This window comes from Crassostrea angulata, chromosome 4 (genome assembly GCF_025612915.1).
Source record: "Crassostrea angulata isolate pt1a10 chromosome 4, ASM2561291v2, whole genome shotgun sequence".
NCBI lineage: Eukaryota > Metazoa > Mollusca > Bivalvia > Ostreida > Ostreidae > Magallana > Magallana angulata.
In genome coordinates, this window is record NC_069114.1 from 23881942 (window position 1) to 23904222 (window position 22281).

Genomic DNA, 22281 nt, shown 5'->3' on the forward strand with positions numbered 1-22281 from the left:
TACTCATGCATGCACAATTACTTTAAAAATGGATCGATATGACAGTAAAGTATGGCTCCTGCTAGTAGATATATATATATAAAATCTCTATATTAAAAAAAGATTAAAAATAAATCATATGTCAAAGAGGCAGGTTTCGCAGACTATACTGAAATAGCCAGTACACTCATTACCGATGTTTGATCCACCTCTAAATTTATCGCGGGAAATATAGCGCGAGTGCACTGTGACGTCATCCATGACTTTGTTCGTCTTTGTTTACGTTTCTCGACTCAATACGGAGGTGTGGAAGCATGTAACAAATCTTTTGAGTCTCGCCAAAGCATATGCGGTACTCAAAACGTGTCTTCAAACTTTAAGTCACCGTAAAATACGAGTTAAAAGTCGGCCATTTTTGGCATAGCACCACGGGTGAAAACATTAGAGAGCATTATGGGACGTAGACAAAAAATTTTGTTTGATGAACTGTAGGTTTAGCTCGTTCTTTTTCCCGCGCACACTGGTTCTTAGAACTCGCTTCGCTAGCCGGCGCTGCGCGCCGGCGAGCTGCGCTCGCTAATATAATAAAAGAAAAAAAGCAACACTAGATTTGTTTTATATATATGACCTTTTGAAGAATTTGCAATGTCAGCCGACCATTTCTGCCCAAACTGGTCTTTAAGCCTTTGCTTGACAGCATTTGTAATCCAATTAACATTTACAGTACATTGTTCATTCCAAATGTTTGAAAATCCACACTTATCAAAAATAGACTCTATACAATCAATCCATGGGTTCTAAGAAAAGTCATTAATATGTTTTACGGTGTGACCGTTGGGGCGAGCGCAGAAGGAGTCACACATCTGTCATCATTGTTAAATGCAACCCGTGGACTTAACCAAACCAAAAAACTTTGGCTTTGTCTCGAAAACTTTTACCACCGCAAGGAACCGGAAGATATCAAACTTTTATTCCAATGGTCCCTTCCTAGGTTTATACACTTAAACAAAAAACTACCACTGAGCATTAATAAAATGTTAAACAGACTTGTTAAAATATTTTGATAAACACAAAGCCGGTTTTTTTTATTTTTTATCTCTTCTTTACCTTTTAATAATGATCATTAAAATCAATAAATTGTGTGTCTGTGTTATTTCTCATTTTGTTCCTTGTTGTTACCGGTGTTTTAATTTTCCTCTGTGACATCAATTTTGTTTTTAATCTTTTTAATTTTTGTACGCTATATAAGCGTTGTAGACATGTGCCCTCTCCCTTTTTTTAGTTTGTGATATCCAATATTATTGAAAGGTTTGACCACATATGCAAGTATAACAAATACATGTAGATATTTTAACACTTAATTTTTTTCTTTTATTTATTCATTACAAAATGACGTGGCTACACGTAGATCTAATAATGATTATGATTATAGACTTTTCTTTTTTAATAAATTTTTGTCACCTACCTAACGTATACAATGATTGGATCAATATGACAATAAATTTAGCATGGAACTTGCATGTGTATTTACTCAGCAAAAAAAAAATCATCAAAACAAAACTAATCAGCAAAAGAGTTCCCGTTAATAGTGAGCGCAGTATCAGTATTAACGGTGACTCAGGCTACTGTGTACTTCCTACACGTTACATTCAGTACAGATGCTTGATCCACCTCTAAATGTATCGCGGGAATATAAAACGCGAGATCACTGTGACGTCATACTTAACTTTCTGCGCTCGACAGTTTTCGTAAATTGTCGGACAAATTCGGGGAAGGAAATGACGTCATAGGTACAGTTTTTTACGTAAGCATATGTGTTGTTTACTTTAATGTTTTTAAAGGGATTTTTTATTGTTAAATGAAAATGATGTATGCGATTTACAGGTAAAAATTTTCCTTAGAAACGCTTTCCGTTCCGCCAAGTTGCTATGCACCGCAAAGGATCACTGGGATAGTAGAACGTTTTCACGCGGGTCCACAAAATTTTCTTTGAACAATGTGCAGATTTCAACTCGAATTTCCTCCGTTCGTACACGTTGTCTATGGAGCTCGCTACGCGAGCGGCGCTTCGCGCCGCCTCGCTGCGCTCGCTATAAACAATTTTATTTTCTGGCCCGGTGAACACTTTTGCCCAGTATGAAACCATTCTAGTATATATGATATGTTTTACGGTGCGACCGTTGGGGCGAGCACAGCATGTGATCAAACAATCAATTATAATAAATTAATAAAATAAAATTAACAACGTGAAATTTGAATGCCAAAAAATAAAACATAGCTATTTTTCAGTAAATTTTCATTATTCATAGTTTATAAGATTTGTTATAATCTATTTATTTATATGTAGAACAATAGTTTAATCTCAGATACAATGTTGTTAATTAATAAAGATTTTAATATATAAATATTCATTGCACTGCATCTCCTCTTTTAAAGTGATTGTGATTATGATTGATTGATTGATTTCCCCCTTTTTTTTTTTGCAGTAGACATTTTTCTTAAACTTACATATAAAACTTGACTCATCATAGAGCTCCCCCCATGCTATTTATACATAGAAAATCGACTTATCATGGATTTGCCCCTCCACTTTAAAAAAAATATTTATGTTTAATTTTATTTTTAATTTACGCTTAAAAATATTTGCTTATCATGTTAAAAGAACATGGTTTTGCCCCCCCCCCCCCCCCCCCCCCCGCGCGCATGTAATAAATGGAAGTGAAAATAAAGAAACCATTGAACTGCTAAAGAGCTGAAGGATTAGAATTTTCATGATTTATTTTTCTTTTTGCTTGCAAAGATTTTTTGGATGAGGCTGCCATCCACCCACCCACACCCTTTAAAAAAAGGCGCTGCTACGTATAACGTTACGTTTCAGGAAATTACCGTAATTATAGTGAATAAAATATTTGTGAGCATTCATCCAAATTAGTGCAATTTACAACTGTTTCCTGTATCTGAAGAAATGTCCTTATTCGTCAGCTGTTCTTTATCTTAGCCTTTGCAATATTTTGAGAGGATTTTGGTCATTTCAGCAGATTTACAATAACTTCAATTAGAGTAATTTCCCCTTATCAGTGCTTATTGTGACGTCAAAGCTGACGTTGGTTAAGTGTCGTCTTACTCTTTAAAACTCCCCTGAGAAATAAAAGTATGCGAAGTATACTGTTTTATTTACTTAAAAAGCATGATGTTCTTAAAATTACACATCTTATAAGCTTTTCAAAGGTTTTACTTTGATTCTCGGGAGAACGTGATGTTGGAACGTGAGGTTGGAAACCATTGGTACTATGAATTGTGGGTCAAAATTTACTGACTCCGAAAAAATATATCGGATCAATGTGTAAACGTTTGTGACGTCACACGATTATTTTTGATTGAAAGTGTACTGAAGTGAACTTTAGAGGTAACATTGACTGTATGTCGCTTACATCGTTATTGTTTTTACTGTCTAAATTTGTCTTGCTGATTCTCGTGAGAGTGTGAAGTGATAAAAATTGCCATGATTACAGGGAACTACTGGGACGATTAAAACGATGCATTACTGGTCCGATTTACTGACGCCAAAAAAATCCGTTGAATGAATGTGCAACTATACTCTGTCCCAAGATATTTTGGATTCACGTTTGGACGATTTTTAATAAAAATACACTTACCTGTGAAAGAAGTGCAATTGAAATAGTTGAAAGGGATATTTTCCAAGATAATTTCATTGACGCATTATCATCTTTCACTCGGAAAAATTCACTGGAACGAAAACAGATTCCTTACGGAGATTTATAATGGGGAATGTTTACATCTTCTCTCCATTCGGAATACACTCGGAATACATCGCGCAATATTTCAACGTTATCATCCGGGCTTACTGCAATGCAAAATCTCCGTAGACATCATATTTTTTAGCATTGTATTGAAACCTGATAAGCTAACAGGGGCGTTTTGACTGAGAAATCTTGGAAATTTTTCATACTTTTGAATGAACATCGTTTGGATCCTGAGGTATTTATAAATATTAAACAATTAAGCCAAACGTGAATCCAAAAGATCTTGGGACAGAGTATAGTCCGAATTTTCTATTCACACACGCCTTGCCGGTAGAGCTCGCTTCGCGCCGGCGAGCTGCGCTCGCTATTAACAGATAACGGAAATATTCCGGTTTCTCCATAAACCATTTATGATGGGGTACAGCTTTTTAAATTCAGTATTTGTTTCAAAAATTTCAAATGAATACGTTCTATAATTTCTATGTTTTCACAGCCCAATACTTCGCATCCGTATAATAATACCAGCATTACTACTTTATCGAAAAGGTCTAACTGACAATCGACAGGTAAATTAAATTGCCTTATTTTCCTGATGACCCCATACATAGCCTTCTGTGCCTGTTCACATAGATGTGTTTTTGCTTTTCTGAAAGACCCTGAACATGAAAAAAAAAATCCAAGGTATTTAAACTCTTTCACATTTTCAAATTATTTCATTTCTAAAGTAAAATTCCTTTTCCATCATTGGACCTTTAGAAAATACCAATATTCAGTCTTACTTATGTTATCCGTTAACTTCCATTGCTTTATCTGCAAAACGATTGGGAGACAAAATACGGCCCAATGAACAGTGGGCCGACACAAGGGAGTCCGTCATGACGGAAATCATTGAAAACAAATGTGTACAGGTTCAAAGATTCAGGGGAAAAGTTGAGATCGGTTAAGAAAGACACTATCTTTGCTGAATCCACTTATAACGATACCTGGGGCACAGGACTGAACAAGGAGGCCACGGAAAATACAAAAATTGAGGCATGGCCAGGGAAAAATCTTCTTGGTGAGATCATCAGAAAGATAAGCAAAAAAATCCGTAAACGGAAAAAGAGCGACCAATGGAGCAAGCCCAGCCAAAAACAACAGTCGAAAGTCAACACCAAACAAAGAGACATCGCGCAGATGCTTCGTGAATTACGCTACCAGTCGGAATCGGAGTCGATGTCGGGATTCGATGCCTCCACGGAGTCCGACTCAGACGAGTCAACTTCTGCTAAAAACAAGGGCTAATCGCACGTTGCTAAGGCCAGCAACTCGGTCAATCAGGACACGGACTGTTTCAGGACTTTGGTCATGATCTATGGACTGGATTAGTATGCACGGTATATATATATCTGTATATTGCAACTCTCTAATTAAATGTATTTAATTAAGTAGTTGAATGGAAAAATTAGAAATTATTTCAGTTAACGTAAGGGGGTTAAATACCCCCGAAAAGCGGAAAAATTTTTACTCTTGGTTAAAAGAAAGTAATACTGATATTGTTTTATTACAAGAAACACATTATATAGAAAAGAATGAAAACTTATACAACTATAACTGGAAAGGCGATTCTTTTCACGCTTTTAGCGACTCAGCTTTTAGTAAAGGTGTGTCCGTATTATTCAACGATAAAATTAAAACAAATATAATGAATGTTAGAAAATCTATAGATGGGAGAAGAATTTTAATCAATCTTGAAATCGACAGTAAAATTTTTACATTGGTAAATATTTATGCTCCGAATGATGCAAATAAAAGATGTGAATTCTTTAAAAAGCTAAAAGTGTTTATATCAAAAAACTGTATAAATGATAATATTATATTATGCGGTGATTTCAACTGTAATATGTCTAACAATGCTGATAAAAGTTTACGCCATTTACAAGATTTGAAAGAATACTTTAATTTAGATGATATGTGGACAAAACTTAATCCGGAAAAGACAGGAAATACTTGGTGTGATGCAAAAAATGATCCTAAAAGCCGAATTGATTACATATTTATTAATAACTCATTCTATTATATTCCAACAGATTTCAAGGTTGGGAAAATCCCGGATACTCATTCAAATGGGATTCGAATGACAGATCACAGATTTCTAAAACTCTATTATGATATAGATAAAACAAAAAAGGGACCCGGATATTGGAAGCTAAATGTTTCTTATCTCGAAAATGGTAACTACAAAAAGGGAATAAGCGATATCGTTCATAACATAGTTCCATCCTTTTAAAAGCCCACTTACTACGTGGGAATTAATTAAAAGAAATGTAAGAGAATTTTCCATTAAATTTGCAAAAACTGAGCAAAAATCATTTAAACAGAAAATAAAGACAATAGAACATGAAATAGGTGAATTAGAAAATGAACACGCTGACAGTTTCAATTACAAAAAACTAAAAACATTAGAAGCGGAATTAGATTCCTTGTACGATAAAAAAGCCAAAGGGGCTCAAATAAGATCTAAAATCAAATGGATAGAAGAAGGGGAGAAAAATTCTAAATATTTTTTGGGCCTAGAAAAACATAATCAGGCGTCAAATGTAATTAAAGAAATAAAATCAGAGGAAGGATTAAAAATAAACAAAACGAATGCAATATTGGGGGAAATGCTTATGTTCTATCAAAATCTTTATACAAGTAAAAATATTCCAATTGAAAATATTAATACATATCTGTCGGAAATAAGCGAAAATCCTACGCTAAATAACGATGATAGAAATTATTTAGATAATTTTCCCTCATATGAAGAATGTAGAGAGGCAGTAAATAACATGAAAAAAGAAAAATCACCTGGTTTAGATGGCTTACCTTGTGAGTTTTATCAATGTTTTTGGGACATAATCGGTCCTTTTTTCTACAAAGCTCTTAATGAAATATTTCAAAGAGGTGAAATGGCTTACTCTCAAAGACTTTCTGTGATATCTTTAATTTACAAAAAAGGGGAAAAAGATAGCTTAAAAAATTACCGACCAATTAGTTTAACAAATACAGACTATAAAATCATTGCTTTCATTTTTGCGAAAAGATTACAAACAATATTAACTAAACTAATTAGCGAACAACAAACATACATTAAAGGGCGGTATATCGGAGAAAACGCTCGATTAATTCTAGATGTTTTTGAATACTGTGAAACAGAAAATCTGGATGGCATATTACTCTTCTTGGACTTTGAAAAAGCATTCGATTCCGTGGAGTGGAATTTCTTGTTTAAGGTTCTAGAAAAATTTAACATTAGCAATAACTTCATAAAATGGGCCAATATACTTTATACCAATCCAATATTTAAGATGAAAAATAACGGCTGGTTGTCAAAAACATGCACAATGACTCGTGGAATAAGACAGGGTTGTCCGCTTTCTGCCTTGCTATATCTTTTTGTAGCTGAAATTCTAGCTATTAAGATAAACAGTAATCAGAACATAAAAGGAATAACAATAAACAACAATGAAATGAAAAACATTCAACATGCAGATGATCTAAGTATAGCCCTAAGAGATGAAATGTCAATGAAACATGCTTTAGACGTGCTTAATGAATTTTGTAAACACGCTGGATCTAAAATAAACATAAACAAAACAGAATGTATTCTATTAGGTACTCTAAAAAATCTTTATGACGAGCTCTATGGTATAAAAACTACAAACAAAGCAGTAAGATGTCGGGGAATCTTCATTGGTCACGATAAAGTAGAATGTTATAATAAGAACTGGATGAAAATTTATCATGACGTGGAAAAGCTTTTTGAGTCTTGGAAAAGAAGAAAATTAACTTTATTTGGTAAATCATGCATTATTAACACACTTGCTTTATCCAAACTCACATACGTTGCTTCAATACTTAATTCTCCCGAAAATGACTTTATTAAAAAAATTCAACGCTTAATCTATAACTTTATTTGGGATAAAACCGAAAGAATTAAACGTAATACTTTAATAGGTAATGTTTTAAAAGGTGGGCTGGCAGTTGTTGATATTGAATGTAAAATAAAGGCATTGAAAGCCTCATGGGTTCCTCGACTCTTAAAAAACAAAAACATTCTGTACAAAATTTTTGATTCTTACTGTAAACAAATAAACATAGATGTAAATTACGCATTACAATTTTCAGAAAAAAAGATAGAAAATATGCAAAAATTTGGAAAATTACCAATGTTTTATCAACAAGTGTTATGTTCATTCAATGAATGTAAGCCTAAAAACTTAGAAAATATTTCATCAATTAAAATTGTACAACAATCGATATGGAACAACTGCAATTTTTTGTATAAGGGAAACTCCTTATTTTTTAAAAATTGGATTACATGTGGAATTCTATATGTAAACGACCTGTTAAATGATGAAGGAAATTTCAAGTCGCTTTCAGACTTCAAAGACTGTATAAATAATAAATCAAACTGGATATGTGAATTCAAGATTCTTTCCTCTGTTTTCAAGCCTTTATGTAGGAAATTTGATTTTTCAAATTTTAAGTTTACTAATATACAAAATAATAATTATTTTAATTTTTATTCAGGTTATGAGAATGTATTAGGGCAAAGATGTAGTTTTTTCTATGAGAATTTAGTAAATAAGAAGTTTACTAAACCTTGTTATCAGACTGTTTTACAAAAGGAATATGATATTGATTCTGTTGATTGGAAATATATCTACAAATGTAAATTATCAGATATTTCTGATAAACGTCTAGCAGAATTCCATTACAAAGTATTAAATAATATTCTTTATAACAATGTTTATTTAAGTAAATGGAATAAAGAAATCCACAGTCAATGTAAAATATGCCAGGAGAATGAAAATACAAAGCATCTTATTTTTGAATGTGATAATGTACTTGAAATATGGAATGCTTTAAATGTTTACACTAAAATTTATATTAAGTGGAAACATGTACTTTTAGGGTTTTTTCATGAACAAAATAGAAAAATTGTATCACTGAAAACCCTCATTTCATTTATAGCATACAGAATTTATAAATATAAGATGTATTGTCGGGTACATTCCTTAGAAGAAACAAATTACAATATTTTGAACCATGTAAAGGTATCTACTGTATTCTATGCTTCTGTTTTAAAAAGTCACAATTCATTCAATTTAGAGCATACGTACATTCTATATTTTGTTGATGTTATCTCTGTTTGTTATATTTGATGTACTATGTAAAACTGATATAATGAATAAATCTATAAAAAAAAAAAAAAAACAAAAAAACAAACAAACAAACTTCCATTGCTCACAGTATAAATAAAACTCGTTCAGAGCATTTTGTAAATCAGGCGTTTCAGCAAGAATTTCAGTGTCGTCAGCATAAAAAAACTACATACATGTAGATTGAAATACATAAACAGTTTATCCTCTATAGGTTTGGTAACACTATGTAACCCAATTATGTTTTTATCAATCAAGAACTTATCTAAGTCATTAATATATAACGAAAATAAAAATGGCGACAAATTTTCACCTTGGCGTACTCCAACATTACAGCTAAAAAATTCGGAAGATAAGCCATTCATACTGATTTTTGACTTAACATCCATATACATGTACATGTTTTTGATATAATTAAAACATTTCTCATTTATTCCATTTTTGATTAACTTGCTCCAAAGACCATTTATTAAAAGCATTTATATTAAAGTATATTCTGTCACAAGACACCCATACTTGAATATTATCTTTTTAACGGATTTTCTATTGTAATTAATGTTTTCATTAAGGAATAAGGAATCTTTCTTTGAGTATTATGAGTATATTGAGTATTATGAGGTGATAATGTTTGTCGGGGCGTGATCAAATCCAATAAAGCCCGAAGGCCTTTATAATAGATTTGATCACGCCCCGAAAAAAATTAGCACCTCATGATATTCAAAGAATGATTCCTTATTACTTATATTTTTATAGTTTTAAGCATGCAACGATTAAATAATTAAAATATAAATAAGCAAACCCCGCTGGCGCCTCAATTTGGCGTCATTTGAAGTTATGGGTTTTATAGTACAAAATCAATACGTAGTGTTATCACAGGCAAAGACACTGGAACATTTAAATATTTTTATTTGAAACTCTTATCCTTTCTTTATCAACCATATCCGTCAAACGACCCATAATGGCCGGTTTTACATTTTCTGCCGTGGACCAAAGAATTTTAGGTTCCCGCCATAACTCAATTTTTTTTACAACATAGGCAGATTTTTTTTTACTTTTGGGTTCCAACTGTTTCTACTCATTATTTAATTGAACAAGTATTTTGGTACAAGTGCAACGATAAATTAAAATGTTGAATCCTTGATCCACCCCAGTTATTAAAAAAATGTTAATTCGTATTAGGCCTATATATACTTATTCCACCTTTGTCAACTAGTCTTTATAGTACAACTATAACTTCACAGATTGTTGTTTACCTAAATGTGGTTATATAAGAAATATTTTTTTTCTAATTGCAATTTATAAGTTTTCATATAGACATTCATACACACACTCGTACAATCTCAACAGGAATATACTATAAATAGCTTGAGGAATATAGCTGATACAACCAGCGCATAGAAAAGAAAGTATACAAGTCTACGCTTGAAAAATATTTCTCCACAAAGTCCCATCTTTTGTCAAATATTTTCATTTCAGAATTTTTATAAGATAAACATTTTTTTCAATTTCATATTTGACTTTACAGTAACATAATAAACCAGATAAACATGGACGTTTGTGTTGTTGAGTACAGTAAAAATGAATAGTTTTTTTTCATAAAAAAATAAGGAAATCCACAACCATGTTCGTGTCTAGAAGAGGACAATCTCAAAAAATAACATTTGATATACTGAAACCGATTCTTTCTGAAGTAGTACTATTTATGTGAGTACTAAGCTAATGAATGGGAACAACTAATGCTCAATGGTTTCAGTAGAATTCCCACATAGTGTGCAATCATCATTATCAATAGCTTTTATCTTTTTCAGATAATTTTTAACTGGGAGAATTCTGTGTAAAATCCTATATTGGAACCATTGAGCAGCAGAGTCTTTAGTCAAATTAAAACATAGTTATTATTTGTCAATGAGACCTGCTTTGTATAATTGTATAATTTTGCCCCCCCCCCTCGACTTTTCTCGCAGCATCATTTTTCTTAAATTTACATATTAAAAGTGAATAAAGACGGAGCCTGCCCACCCGGGGGCCCCTCACTTTTGTGGGAGCACGTTAAAATTGAAAGGAAAGGAAGGAAGTTAACAAGATTAAGAGTATAGTACGTTAGCCCCCTTCCTCCCCCGCGGATTAGAATTTTTACGGTTTCAAGAAGTTGTAATTTCCTGGGGGTTTTTTTTCTCGTCAAGATTTTTTTGGGGGGTCAGTCTGTCCTCCCCCCACCCACTTTCAAAAACGTGCCTGGTTCTAAAGTAGGTATGGGACACCTGTCGATATTAACATGGATAAAAGTACATTAAATTCAAAATACTTTAACCGGTTGCAAATTTTCAAATTTTACAATATATGACCAAAATTTATGTTTTTAAATTTTTTGAAAAAGTGAAAAAAGAAAAACCACCAGGCTGGCGGGATTTGAACCCAGTAATTAATGCTCCAACCGATTGCGCTTTTTATTTTTAGAAAAAATTTATAAAATTATGCTTGATTTTATTGTTTATTTCGATAGGAAGTAGGTCACAACATGGAGGTCACCCATACACCTTAAGGAGGACGGACCAAATTCACTTCTACAACAGCGTTTTCATTTAAAATTTATATGGAGTTAAGAGTTACTAAAGATATATTTAAATCAATCAAAAAATAACATACAAATCAAATTAGATTTGTAGTAGGAATCATTTAAAAATTTGTTTAAATTACTTCTCTTTAATGTGTTTAAAAAGGCAAAAAAAAAAAATGATTGACATATAATTTTACACTGCAACGTCCTGTTCCTCCTTACCTTACAACAAAGCGTATTTCTTTTTTACGTTCTTGTACGTTATGTTTACTCCAAGTTGCTGAAAATCATATGTTTTTGAAGGAAGGGTGAGGAGTATGGGACATTCTTCCAATTAAATATGATGTTCTGGTAATGAAACTGTATTTATTGTATTTATATTGTATTTATTGATTTAATGATTTATCGAAATTAAATTATTTTGCGTAGAAATTATTTATACATATAGCTTATTTTCAAATTAATAATCGAGCTATGTGCAAATTAATATCCAATCAAAACAAATGAATATCAATTTGTCAATTCAAATGCAAAAGTCATACGTCTTATAACACTTATGAGGTGAACATTACAAAAATATAGGCAAAAATGGACGGTCAGTCCTTACAAATCTTGCAGTTTGTGTACACTCATATGTTTACAGAATAATTTGTATTTGGAGAATGACATACAGGTTACTAAAAAATATACACACAAAAATAACACAAATAATATATATATATATATATATATATATATATATATATATATATATATATATATATATATATATATATATATATATATATATATATATATATATATATATATATATATATATATATATAGTAATAATAATTGAAATCAGCAAATGGCACAATATAGTTCAAACCATTATGAGTGTGAGGGCTTTGTAAATGAATTTTCCTAAATTACACAATTCTTTGATATTGTTAACACTTAGTAACTGTATTAATTTGTACATGGTTGGTTTACACCAGTAATACTTTTTTATGAGCTTTGATCGTAATGCTAAATACATTGGACATACAAGTATAAAATGATATTCGTCTTCAATGTCTGTAATACAAGTTTTACAAAATCTTTTGTCTCTTGGTATATTTTTATGTCGTCCTGTTTCAATCAGCAGATTATGTGAGGACAACCTCATTTTGGAAATACATTTTTTGTACAACTTTGGTATTGATTTTTCTAAATAATATTGTAAGCAAAAATTATCAACTAAGTGCTTGTAAATAAAACATTTTGTTTCTATTTGCATCCTGCCATGCAACGTTTGAATAAAGTTGTTCCAAGTCCCAGATTATATAATTGGTCCTTAATGAATTTTGCCCAGCTTTGATAATTTTGCTTTTCGTTTTCACAAATACCATATGACCAGCCATAAGCAGCTTTTTCTGTCTGCAATAATTTAAACCAGAACTTAAACATTCGATATATACGAATAAGATATAAGGGTATACGCCCAGTCTAGAAATATAACATAGTTGTATTTGTATTTTTACGAACACCAAGCACAAAGCGTAAAAACTCAAGGTGGACCTTTTCAATATCTTGTCCCTTGTGGGAACCCCAAACTTAAATAACAATAACTAACTATCAATAATTGATAGATAAATAAATAAATACAAAAAGTTGAGGAAATATGTTTAATATAATTGTAATGTTAACTTTTCCTAATCTCTGTAAATAGGAAATAAAGAATGAATGAATAAACGCACTACATATATGTACATGTACCTACAATAATTTTATATCAAAATATATCATCGATTACTACATATAACGCACTTTTTAAAAAATTGTGTAGGGTTTGCTCGAAATTCTTGATTCCCTTTTAGGTACAATAAATAATTATTTAAACCTTGCTAAGTTCAACTGGATACAATAATCAGGGAATTCAGGGGATTTTAAGGTAACATGATAATAATTTCTTGATTAAAAATGTCAACAATTTAATCTTTAGGAACAACTCCTGAGATTTGTAATATCCTAACTGCATCGCTTGGCTACTGTACTTTCGTTTTCCCCAATCATTATATCTCGACGCGGAGATATGGAGTATTGAATACAATCCGGGGTAAATCCCCGTACACCATTGGTTGGACCTGGACAACGAATTTATTTCCTATGTTATACACATTTTAAAATTACACTGTTTTACCAGTGCTTTGCAACTTGAAAATAAATTAATATTTATTGGAATTGTGCTGAAAATCATTTATTCATATGTATACGTATAGAATATTAAGATTTTGACAAATTATTTAACCTGCGGCATCAGGGTGTATGGAATACAACCCGGGGTAAATCCCCGTACGCCCTTGATTGGACCTGGATAACTAATAATATACGCATTGTAAACTGTTTTCCTTGATGCATTGATTAGATTTATGAATGACAACTTTAAATAATTCTAGTAGCTATAAAAATAATCTTTACAGTGTTAATTGATGTCTTCTTCGTAATTTTGCCGCTGATTTTGCGTGGATTATTTCTTGAGCGATCGAATCTAAAGCAACATTGAGAGCACAGACTCCAAGGACTTGTTCGGATAGACCAGACTTTCAAGAAACTCAAGTTTCCATGGTAACCTTCATATAATAGTATATGGAAAGTTGGCTTATTCTTTAACGTAACGTTCTTATAGACAATAATTATATTTTACGTATTTGCACTCACTTTTTATGAATAATCAATGTAAGGAATAAGGAATCATTCTTTGAGTATAATAAATAATTGATTTAAGAAGTAAGGAATCATTCTTTGAGTATAACGAGATGATCAAATCCAATAAAGCCCCAACGGCTTTATGATAGATTTGATCATCCCAGACCATATTTGATCACGTCAAAATATTTAAAGATTGATTCCTTATTATTTTTCAGCAATTTTACGATTAAATAGTAAAATAGTCATATTGAAATCATGCATTGGACTATACATTACAAAGTTGATTTGTAGTCGTTAGCATAGACAGACACTGAAAAATGTAAATATTAATAAAAGATAACGCTGACACGGGTTACACATGTTTTTTTCTGCAATGCTAGCTACCTTCATACCCGCACGAAGCGCCAATGTTAAAATGTATATATGGCATTTAACATGTAGAAATATTCTCGATTTAGTCGTATTTATGTACTTTAAAATCAGTCTTCTGTTTTGAGTTACTCTGTCGTATTGCTCTACCAGATGTTCGTTTCTCCTTGTAAACTTTGTTATACCGATTATATTTTAGACAAAGATGAATGATTTTTGTCTGTAGAGAAAAGCCCGAACAGTCATTGACAAATTATGGATTTGTCGTAATATGTAAATTACATTAATTATATAAAAAAGAATATAGATAAGAAAATATCCTATAGGCAGGGATTTTTGAATGAATGATTGATGAGCCAATCGCTCAGAAATGATATGAGGTCAATGTATGATCTACGCAGACTAATCAACACTCCATTATAAGCGAATGTATTACTTGTCTACTGTTCTTTTAATCCACACACCAATCAGAATAAGTCCAGAATAAGCACCAATTCTTTCGTTTAAAAATTTAATGTACTGTAAAAATCTCATAGCATCGAAAGCTTTTCAGATATTATATAAAAATTAATTTAAGTTATTTTTTAAGGTCACACGGGACGTTTCTCTATTTTAATATATTTTTCATGCAAAATTATATCTTTTCTATTTGCATTTCAACCTGTTGCGTGTAGGCTTTTTTTGGAGTGAGAATATTTTTTTTAATTTTCCTTAAAACAGTTTGCAAAATGTAACTGGAGCTTATGTAATTAAAATTATATTGTCCATCAACAGTATTATCATATAATATGAAAACCAGTTTTGAAATTACGTACTTGAAATCTTCACTTCTTAGCTGAAAAACATTTCCTTCTAAAATAGAAACAATTGAAAAATAACTTGCGAAAAATCAATATCAAAAGAAGTTTCACCAAATATATTGTTGCGCAATCAATAGACCATGACGCGCACCCGTGGCTGATTCAGGGGGAAAGGGGGGGGGGCTAAAATAAATAAAATTAAGTTGAACCATACTTCTTCTGGCAAAAAATGTACAACTTGCAAGTTCAAGTTAGTCATTAACTTTTTGGAAACTCATAGGATTTCTCTACATACAAGACCAGTCACCCTCCTTTGAGCAATTCGTTATAATAGCTAGTGTTTTTAACGACTCTTCCATGTTTATTATAATACAAGCCGGCATGGTTATCTTTTATAACTTAATTCACATCGTCCCATTGAACATGACTTTAAACTGATTAATTTACAGCCATTCCTTTGAAAAATAAATAGAAGATAATGTTTTATATTTCTGCGAGGCAGAGGTTTTGGATGGGATATGACAGGTTTTAAACCTACGTACGAGAACCTTTAAAAATAATTTTATGACTTTTTAAATGTAAAATCACAAAAAACACCACAAAAGCCTATAGGACTTTAAGGGCCTAAAATGGCCCCCTAAAGTGAACATCATCATTTTACTATCATTCTTTGTTTTCTTAGTACAGATATGTATGTGATGTGTTTACATAATATTCATTTTGGTTCAAGTGCCCACAATTTAGAAATATGACATTGTAAAGACAACCTTTTCCCGCCATTTTTGCATTTTTAGCGTGAAACAGCTTGTTTTCAATCAGTTTTTCCTTCCGAAAACATAGAGCGCATTCTTGAACAAATAAAATATTTTAATCAGAGATGTATCTAGCCAAGACTAATAAGTGACAAAAAAATTTTCCTTGTTCAAGCATGCGCTATATATTTCCCATTCGTAAATAGATAAGAAAAATGTCGATTTTTGGCTGATTTTGATTGAATTATAGAAATGGCGTCACTTCTGACGTCTAAGAAGTCCCACCAAATTCTGGTTCGTTCTTCTTTGACTGTCTGCTGCATCACGCAGTCTATTATCAAAAAGAACGGAAATCTTGACATACAGCAGCTTTGCTTTACGCCGAGGGAAAGGGCTGTGGTCTCATTGTCTTCAGTGACAGAGCATTGTAAGTCTTCGTATAGTGCTGTAACCATTTGTATCAGTTCATTTGGTAAACCGTACTTTTTCTTAATGATCCAAAGACTGTCTCTGTGCACTGAGTCCAACACCTTGTCGAAATCAACGAAGTGGATATACGTAATAGCATTCCACTCATTGGCCTGCTCCAGGATGTTTCTTAGGATGAATATCTGGTCGGCAGTCCCTAAACTTTACGGAAACCCGCCTGTTTTTCTCTTAATGCGCGGTCTTCGTTACACCGGCTCGTACTCTGTTTATGAGGATACGACTGAGAACTTTACTGGCTAGAGCAGCAATGTTGCTCCTTTCCAGTTGTCGCACTCTTGCAAGTTGCCTTTCTTGGGGATTTTGTAGATCAGTCCCTTGGTCCACTCCTTAGGCACTTTCTCCTTTTTCCAAATTTGGTCAAAGGTGAATTTGAGTTCTTGGCAGGTCTGGACTAGGTCTGATTTCAGCATTTCTGCAGTTATCTGATCTGATCAGGGCTTTCCCATTTCTGAACGCCATCAGTGCAGCTCTTACTTTTTGTGTAGATGGTCTCTCTCTCTCTCTCTCTCTCTCTCTCTCTCTCTCTCTCTCTCTCTCTCTCTCTCTCTCTCTTCAAGTGGTAGAGATTCTGGAATCTCTCTATTTAGCTCTTCCTCAAAACGTTCCTTCCACTTGGCAAGTCTTGCTTTTTCACTTTTCAGTAGTTCTCCATCTTTGCTATCACTGCTGCTGTTTGCTTGTTTCCTTTCCCTGTCAGCTGCTTTACATCGTTGTGAAGTTTCCTTTGTTTCCCGTTTTCAGCTGCTTTCTGTTCTCTTCCGGCTTTCTCTGCTATCCAACTCCCAAAGATATTTGATGATTTGTTTACGGGGAGAAATACCTGCACCGACGAGGCTCCAGCAATCACTGCAAAAAATGTTCACACGTGAATAAAAATTGGTTGACGTGGACTGCTAACACTGTTGTCCGTTGATTTTATATCATCGGGGGGGGGGGGGGGGGGGGGGGGGGATAGTTTACCATCTAAGGAGATGCATCCTTGCAGTAGCTGAATTTTTTTTTCATATTTATTAAAAATTTCCACTAATTTCCACTCTTCTCCATTAGATTGATGTGTAATGAATAAAAAACAAACAAACCAAACCTACTCGTATCCGAGCGATGCTTTGATTAATAAAATATTTTCCAAATTATATCGACAATAACACCACAAAAAGCATTAGAATTGGTATCGTCTTTGAATAACAAATTTTTAAAAATGGAGCATAAATTTGTGATCTAAAGTACATCTCACTGATTAATGGCAAACTATTTTTTGCTTATTTCCTATAAAAATAGCAAATACAAACAAGTAATAACGAATACAGATAGATTGCTTGACACAAGAGCGAAGATGGACTATCAAAAGATATGTTTGCATTTTACTTTTGAATCATGAATATTCAGAAGTGTTGTACATCACTGGAGAGAGAGAGAGAGAGAGAGAGAGAGAGAGAGAGAGAGAGAGAGAGAGAGAGAGAGAGAGAGAGAGAGAGAGAGAGAGAGAGAGAGAGAGAGAATGAGAGAGAGAGAAAATAAAAAGTAAAGAAGAATTTTCAAATAAAAAACCTTGGTATTCAAAGCATCAATCACGTTTTAAAAGTAGTGTGATTTCTTAAAATTATATATTTACATTTGCAAATATGTTTCCTTATATAAACCTTTAGAATAGCGAAAACGTTCAAATCTGTGTGAACTTTTTTATGGCGTCACAATGATCAAAGCACGTGCTTATCACTTATCGGTTGGATAATTGTAAACATAAAATCTCCGTAATTTTAACAATTCCAAACGATTTGCCTTTTTCAAATTTAAATATAAGTAATGAACAGCATCAAAAAAGTTCACCGGGATATGAATTTGGTTAATACCTGATCAAACCTTCTAAGAAGCCCTTCGGGCTTCACAGGATTTGGTAACGTGTCCACCAAGTTAATATCCTGATGAACTTTTAAACTTGCTGTTTATTTCTTAATTGAGAATTCTTGTTCCAAATAAATAGGACTACAACCTAAGAAATAATGATGAGTATCATGGTGACTGAAACAGTCATACATAGAGTGTCTTCTGGTCATAAAAAGTATATATGCATTTATGCTAGAATTTTTTTTTTATATACTTTTTAGGCAGATGAGCAAAGAGACCTCTATGGAAATTAAGGAATTCCTCATCTTGGATCAGTGCTTCTGGTATGCGTTTATTGGGATGTGTTGTCTATTGGTCATATAATGAATATGGAACAATTCTTTTTTAAAAAGAGTAATTTAAATTTAGTTTAGAAATACGAGATCACCTTATCCCCTCCCCAATATCTCACCCTTCCTTCATTTTTTTACTCATTTATTTGCCCATAACTTGAATAGTTCTTACATACTGAGTTAATTTTTGGTATTCATATTTCATTCTTATTTTCGCAGAATCATGAGCCTCTGATGTTCTGGATTTAAAATTTACTTTTAGAGAAGATGAATATTCATCATGAACAGATAATTACCAAAAATTGCGAACTATAAAATTTCTTCGGTTGTTCATTTTCCGCGGTATTTTGCGGGTATGAAAAATCCGAAGAAATTGAAATCGCAAAATATTCTTAAATTGTTCAGCAAATGCAATGATAATATCAACAGGTTATTTTTTTCAAATGTGGTCAGTACATGTAAGTTACTCAGTAGTCGCAGTAATAACCAAATACTAACTTGTGTTTTCAGTTATTGTGTGCATACTTTTTATATTAATTTGCTATGCAATATTATTAATAAATTGTCGTTTTGTGAATCCTCTTTTGAATCAGTTTTAAAAAGGCGACCGTTAAGGTCATACAGCCATTTGTGTCCATTAAAATTTTATTTTCTGTTATTGACACATTAGATGTTCTATCATTCAGCGTGATAACCATTTGTAGTTGGTCGCCCGCGACAGACAGACAGATAGACACGGCGTCGGAAATCTTTAGAGCGGGCTATTAAAAAAATCAAGTGCTTGCAGGATAGAGTATTTTTGTGACCTCTCATTAGGAGCACAAAACCTCACGATTAGTCAATAATCTAAACGTGGATTCTGCATTGAAGTTCAATGGTTGCACTCCATAGCACATGCATGAATAACGAATTATTTAATGTATACGCACTCAAATGTGTACCTAACGTTGATAAATAAAGACTTCCCTGGACAGTTTACTAATCCACCTACTCGGCTCCCAAAAACCAATTACGTGATTTCAAACTAAGAGTTGACATCCCGGTCAATTGTGATGGTAAACAATGCTAACGTCACCCAATGCCAAAAACCACTGAATGCACGGCGTCTTAAACAGGACTGTTTTCATTCGACAAGGAAGAGCACGAATGACAGATGTGGCGGCAAGATGGATGGAGGCCTTGAAGGTGTAGCTCTGTTAGTTTTAAAGCCGCGAACACGACACAGTTTTCTGTATCTGTAAAAATTCGACATGAGGGTAGGATCGGTACTTTTAATTCTGTGTATCAACTTTATAACAGGTATTGGTATCAATGTAGCTCTGTAAAAAAATATGAATATGAACTTCTAATAGAAAATGACGAAATATATTTATTTTACCTGTTATTGGCTTTAATCAATGCGTTCTTTGAGTTAAGCTTTGATGTCTAGTGTTCATACCTTTGAATTACACTGTCAAGGCATTATAGCGGGCACACATTTTTCTTTATATCAGATATATGCGGTTTTGAGGTCAGTCACTTCCGACCTGAGCATGATCATGCGCATAACCATGATCATCCTAGTCCCGGAGTTCAGGATCTCCAGTGGTTCACAGAAGTAGGACCCGATGGAGTCCCTCGCGAAGTTCAAATGACACGGGCCGAAATTGACAGGCGTCTACGCGACCTGCAATCCAAAGGCATAACGGATACAAGGTATTACGGAAGTTCCGGGCTGTTAGTGCCGGAAACACCTCCATATGTGGGCCAGCTAAGACCCGGGGATGTGGTTCCAGGATCGGGGCTTGATCCGTGGTTGATTGCGGAGGAGAAACGGATACAGGAAGTGGAGAGGCTAAGACGAGAAAAACTAGAACAAGAGAGGAGACTCAAAGAACTGGAGAAAAAGTTAGCCAAGGAGAAAGCCAACAACAAGAGGAAAAACAAACCTAGGAGACCAGGAAATTCAAAGCGAAGGAACAACCGAAGGAGAAGGCCTTCTTTCAACCGGCCGAATACTCGACGCAACTTGGGTGTAGCCAAGGAAGCCCCGGTGAACAGGCCGCCACCTCAGGAAAACAGTAATAAACGTCCTGGGTTTCTACGTCGTCTGATTAACAAGGGGAGGAACAACATGAACAGGTTCATGGACAATATTAAAAACAGGACTCCAAGAAGAAGAGGATTAATCTTTGTTGGATGACGCAATAATTAATAATTATGAAGATTTTTTGCGTAACGATATTCGATTTCTATGTAGATGTTTTGTTGGTTTTTTTTTCTATATTGTCTAAGAGAAGACTTCCGTAAGTGCAGCTGAATTTTACCATATGACATATGACGCTAGTTTATTTTGATGTATTTTTTCTTTTTTTTTTCTGTTGTTGATATGGGATGCGTGCATTTGATTTTATCTAACTACAGTAACTTCTTATCTAATAAAAAGAAGACAACAATAGAAACTGGTTTCGAACACACTTATTGTTAACCCCGCCCTGGTCATATTTGTATCTTTAAGGGTAACACAGTTCATTGTCTGCAGAGCCCGCTCGTACAAGGTTCGAACAACATGTAAACATAGCGATACAAATAGTAAGTAATTTTAGTACCGATTTTACACCTGAATTGCTCTCCAACGTGAAACTCTTAGGCAGCCCTATTGTGTTCATACAGTGAATGACAAACTAGTTCACGCTCTGGATCGATGTTGTCCCTGAATTCCGTAAACTTTTCAAACTGCCTTCAATGCATTGTCAAGCAGTGTTTTTTTAATATATGTATCAAGCTGATTAAGAGCCAGACAGACAAACAGAGGAAAGAAATGAAAACAAACAGTAAGATACTTTCTTTAAGAGAGAAAAAAGCAAACTTAAGATATAAGCAGATTGCTTGCATGCGTTTTATATATTGCAACGTTCGCTTAGTACCGACGTAAACCACCCAGAGTAGTGACTATTCTATACTGAAATAAATCGTTAGAGTATGCAAACTTGGCATTAAATGGTAGGTTCAGATGTTTTGGAATATCATGTTCATCTTTAGGTTAGCGTTGTTAATTTAAACAATGTTTTAAACCATTGAAAATCCTTTAACTGGTGCAATATCATTTACAGAGCTAAACAAAACTTTAAGCGTTTTACGAAATACTTGTGTATCGTCGGTTTAAAGCAATTATATACGATCTTAGTCAGGGATATAAATAAAAGATGGAACATGCAGCCATATTGACATCTTATAAAGTTGGCTTCAGCGAGAAATATAATGCCAGAAACTCAGTCGAGAAAAAAATATTACAACAAATAGATATGATTTAACGATTATTATTTCAAAAGTACATATCAATTTGGATATGTTAAGTTTGAACATTTCATTTGATTTTATAATAATAAATGTTTCTTAAAATGCGTGATGACGTTTACTTGTACCGATAGGCTGTGATAAAGTTTGGTCTTATTAAAAAATGAATGAATGAAATGAAATGCTACTAGATAGATGTATCATATTATGTGAAATCATTGAAAAATATAACTTGTTAACAAATAAAAACCGCTATAGA

The 22281-nt window shown here is 33.1% G+C and overlaps 1 protein-coding gene across 1 annotated transcript; it reads left to right on the plus strand.

Moving 5' to 3' along the window:
* Window positions 1-19857: 19857 nt before the first annotated feature.
* Window positions 19858-21187, plus strand: LOC128181620 (uncharacterized). Its single transcript, XM_052850089.1, has 2 exons — window positions 19858-20045; window positions 20240-21187. The coding sequence occupies exons 1-2, from the start codon at window positions 19997-19999 to the stop codon at window positions 20926-20928; spliced, it is 738 nt and encodes a 245-aa protein (XP_052706049.1). The 5' UTR covers window positions 19858-19996; the 3' UTR covers window positions 20929-21187.
* The last annotated feature ends 1094 nt before the right edge of the window (window positions 21188-22281 follow it).

Bases quoted from the DNA above. Each gene is read 5' to 3' on its own strand.
- LOC128181620 (XM_052850089.1), top strand. From the start codon at position 19,997: ATGAGGGTAGGATCGGTACTTTTAATTCTGTGTATCAACTTTATAACA. The intron at 20,046-20,239 runs GTATTGGTATCA...TCTTTATATCAG, and splicing joins GTGTATCAACTTTATAACAG to ATATATGCGGTTTTGAGGTC.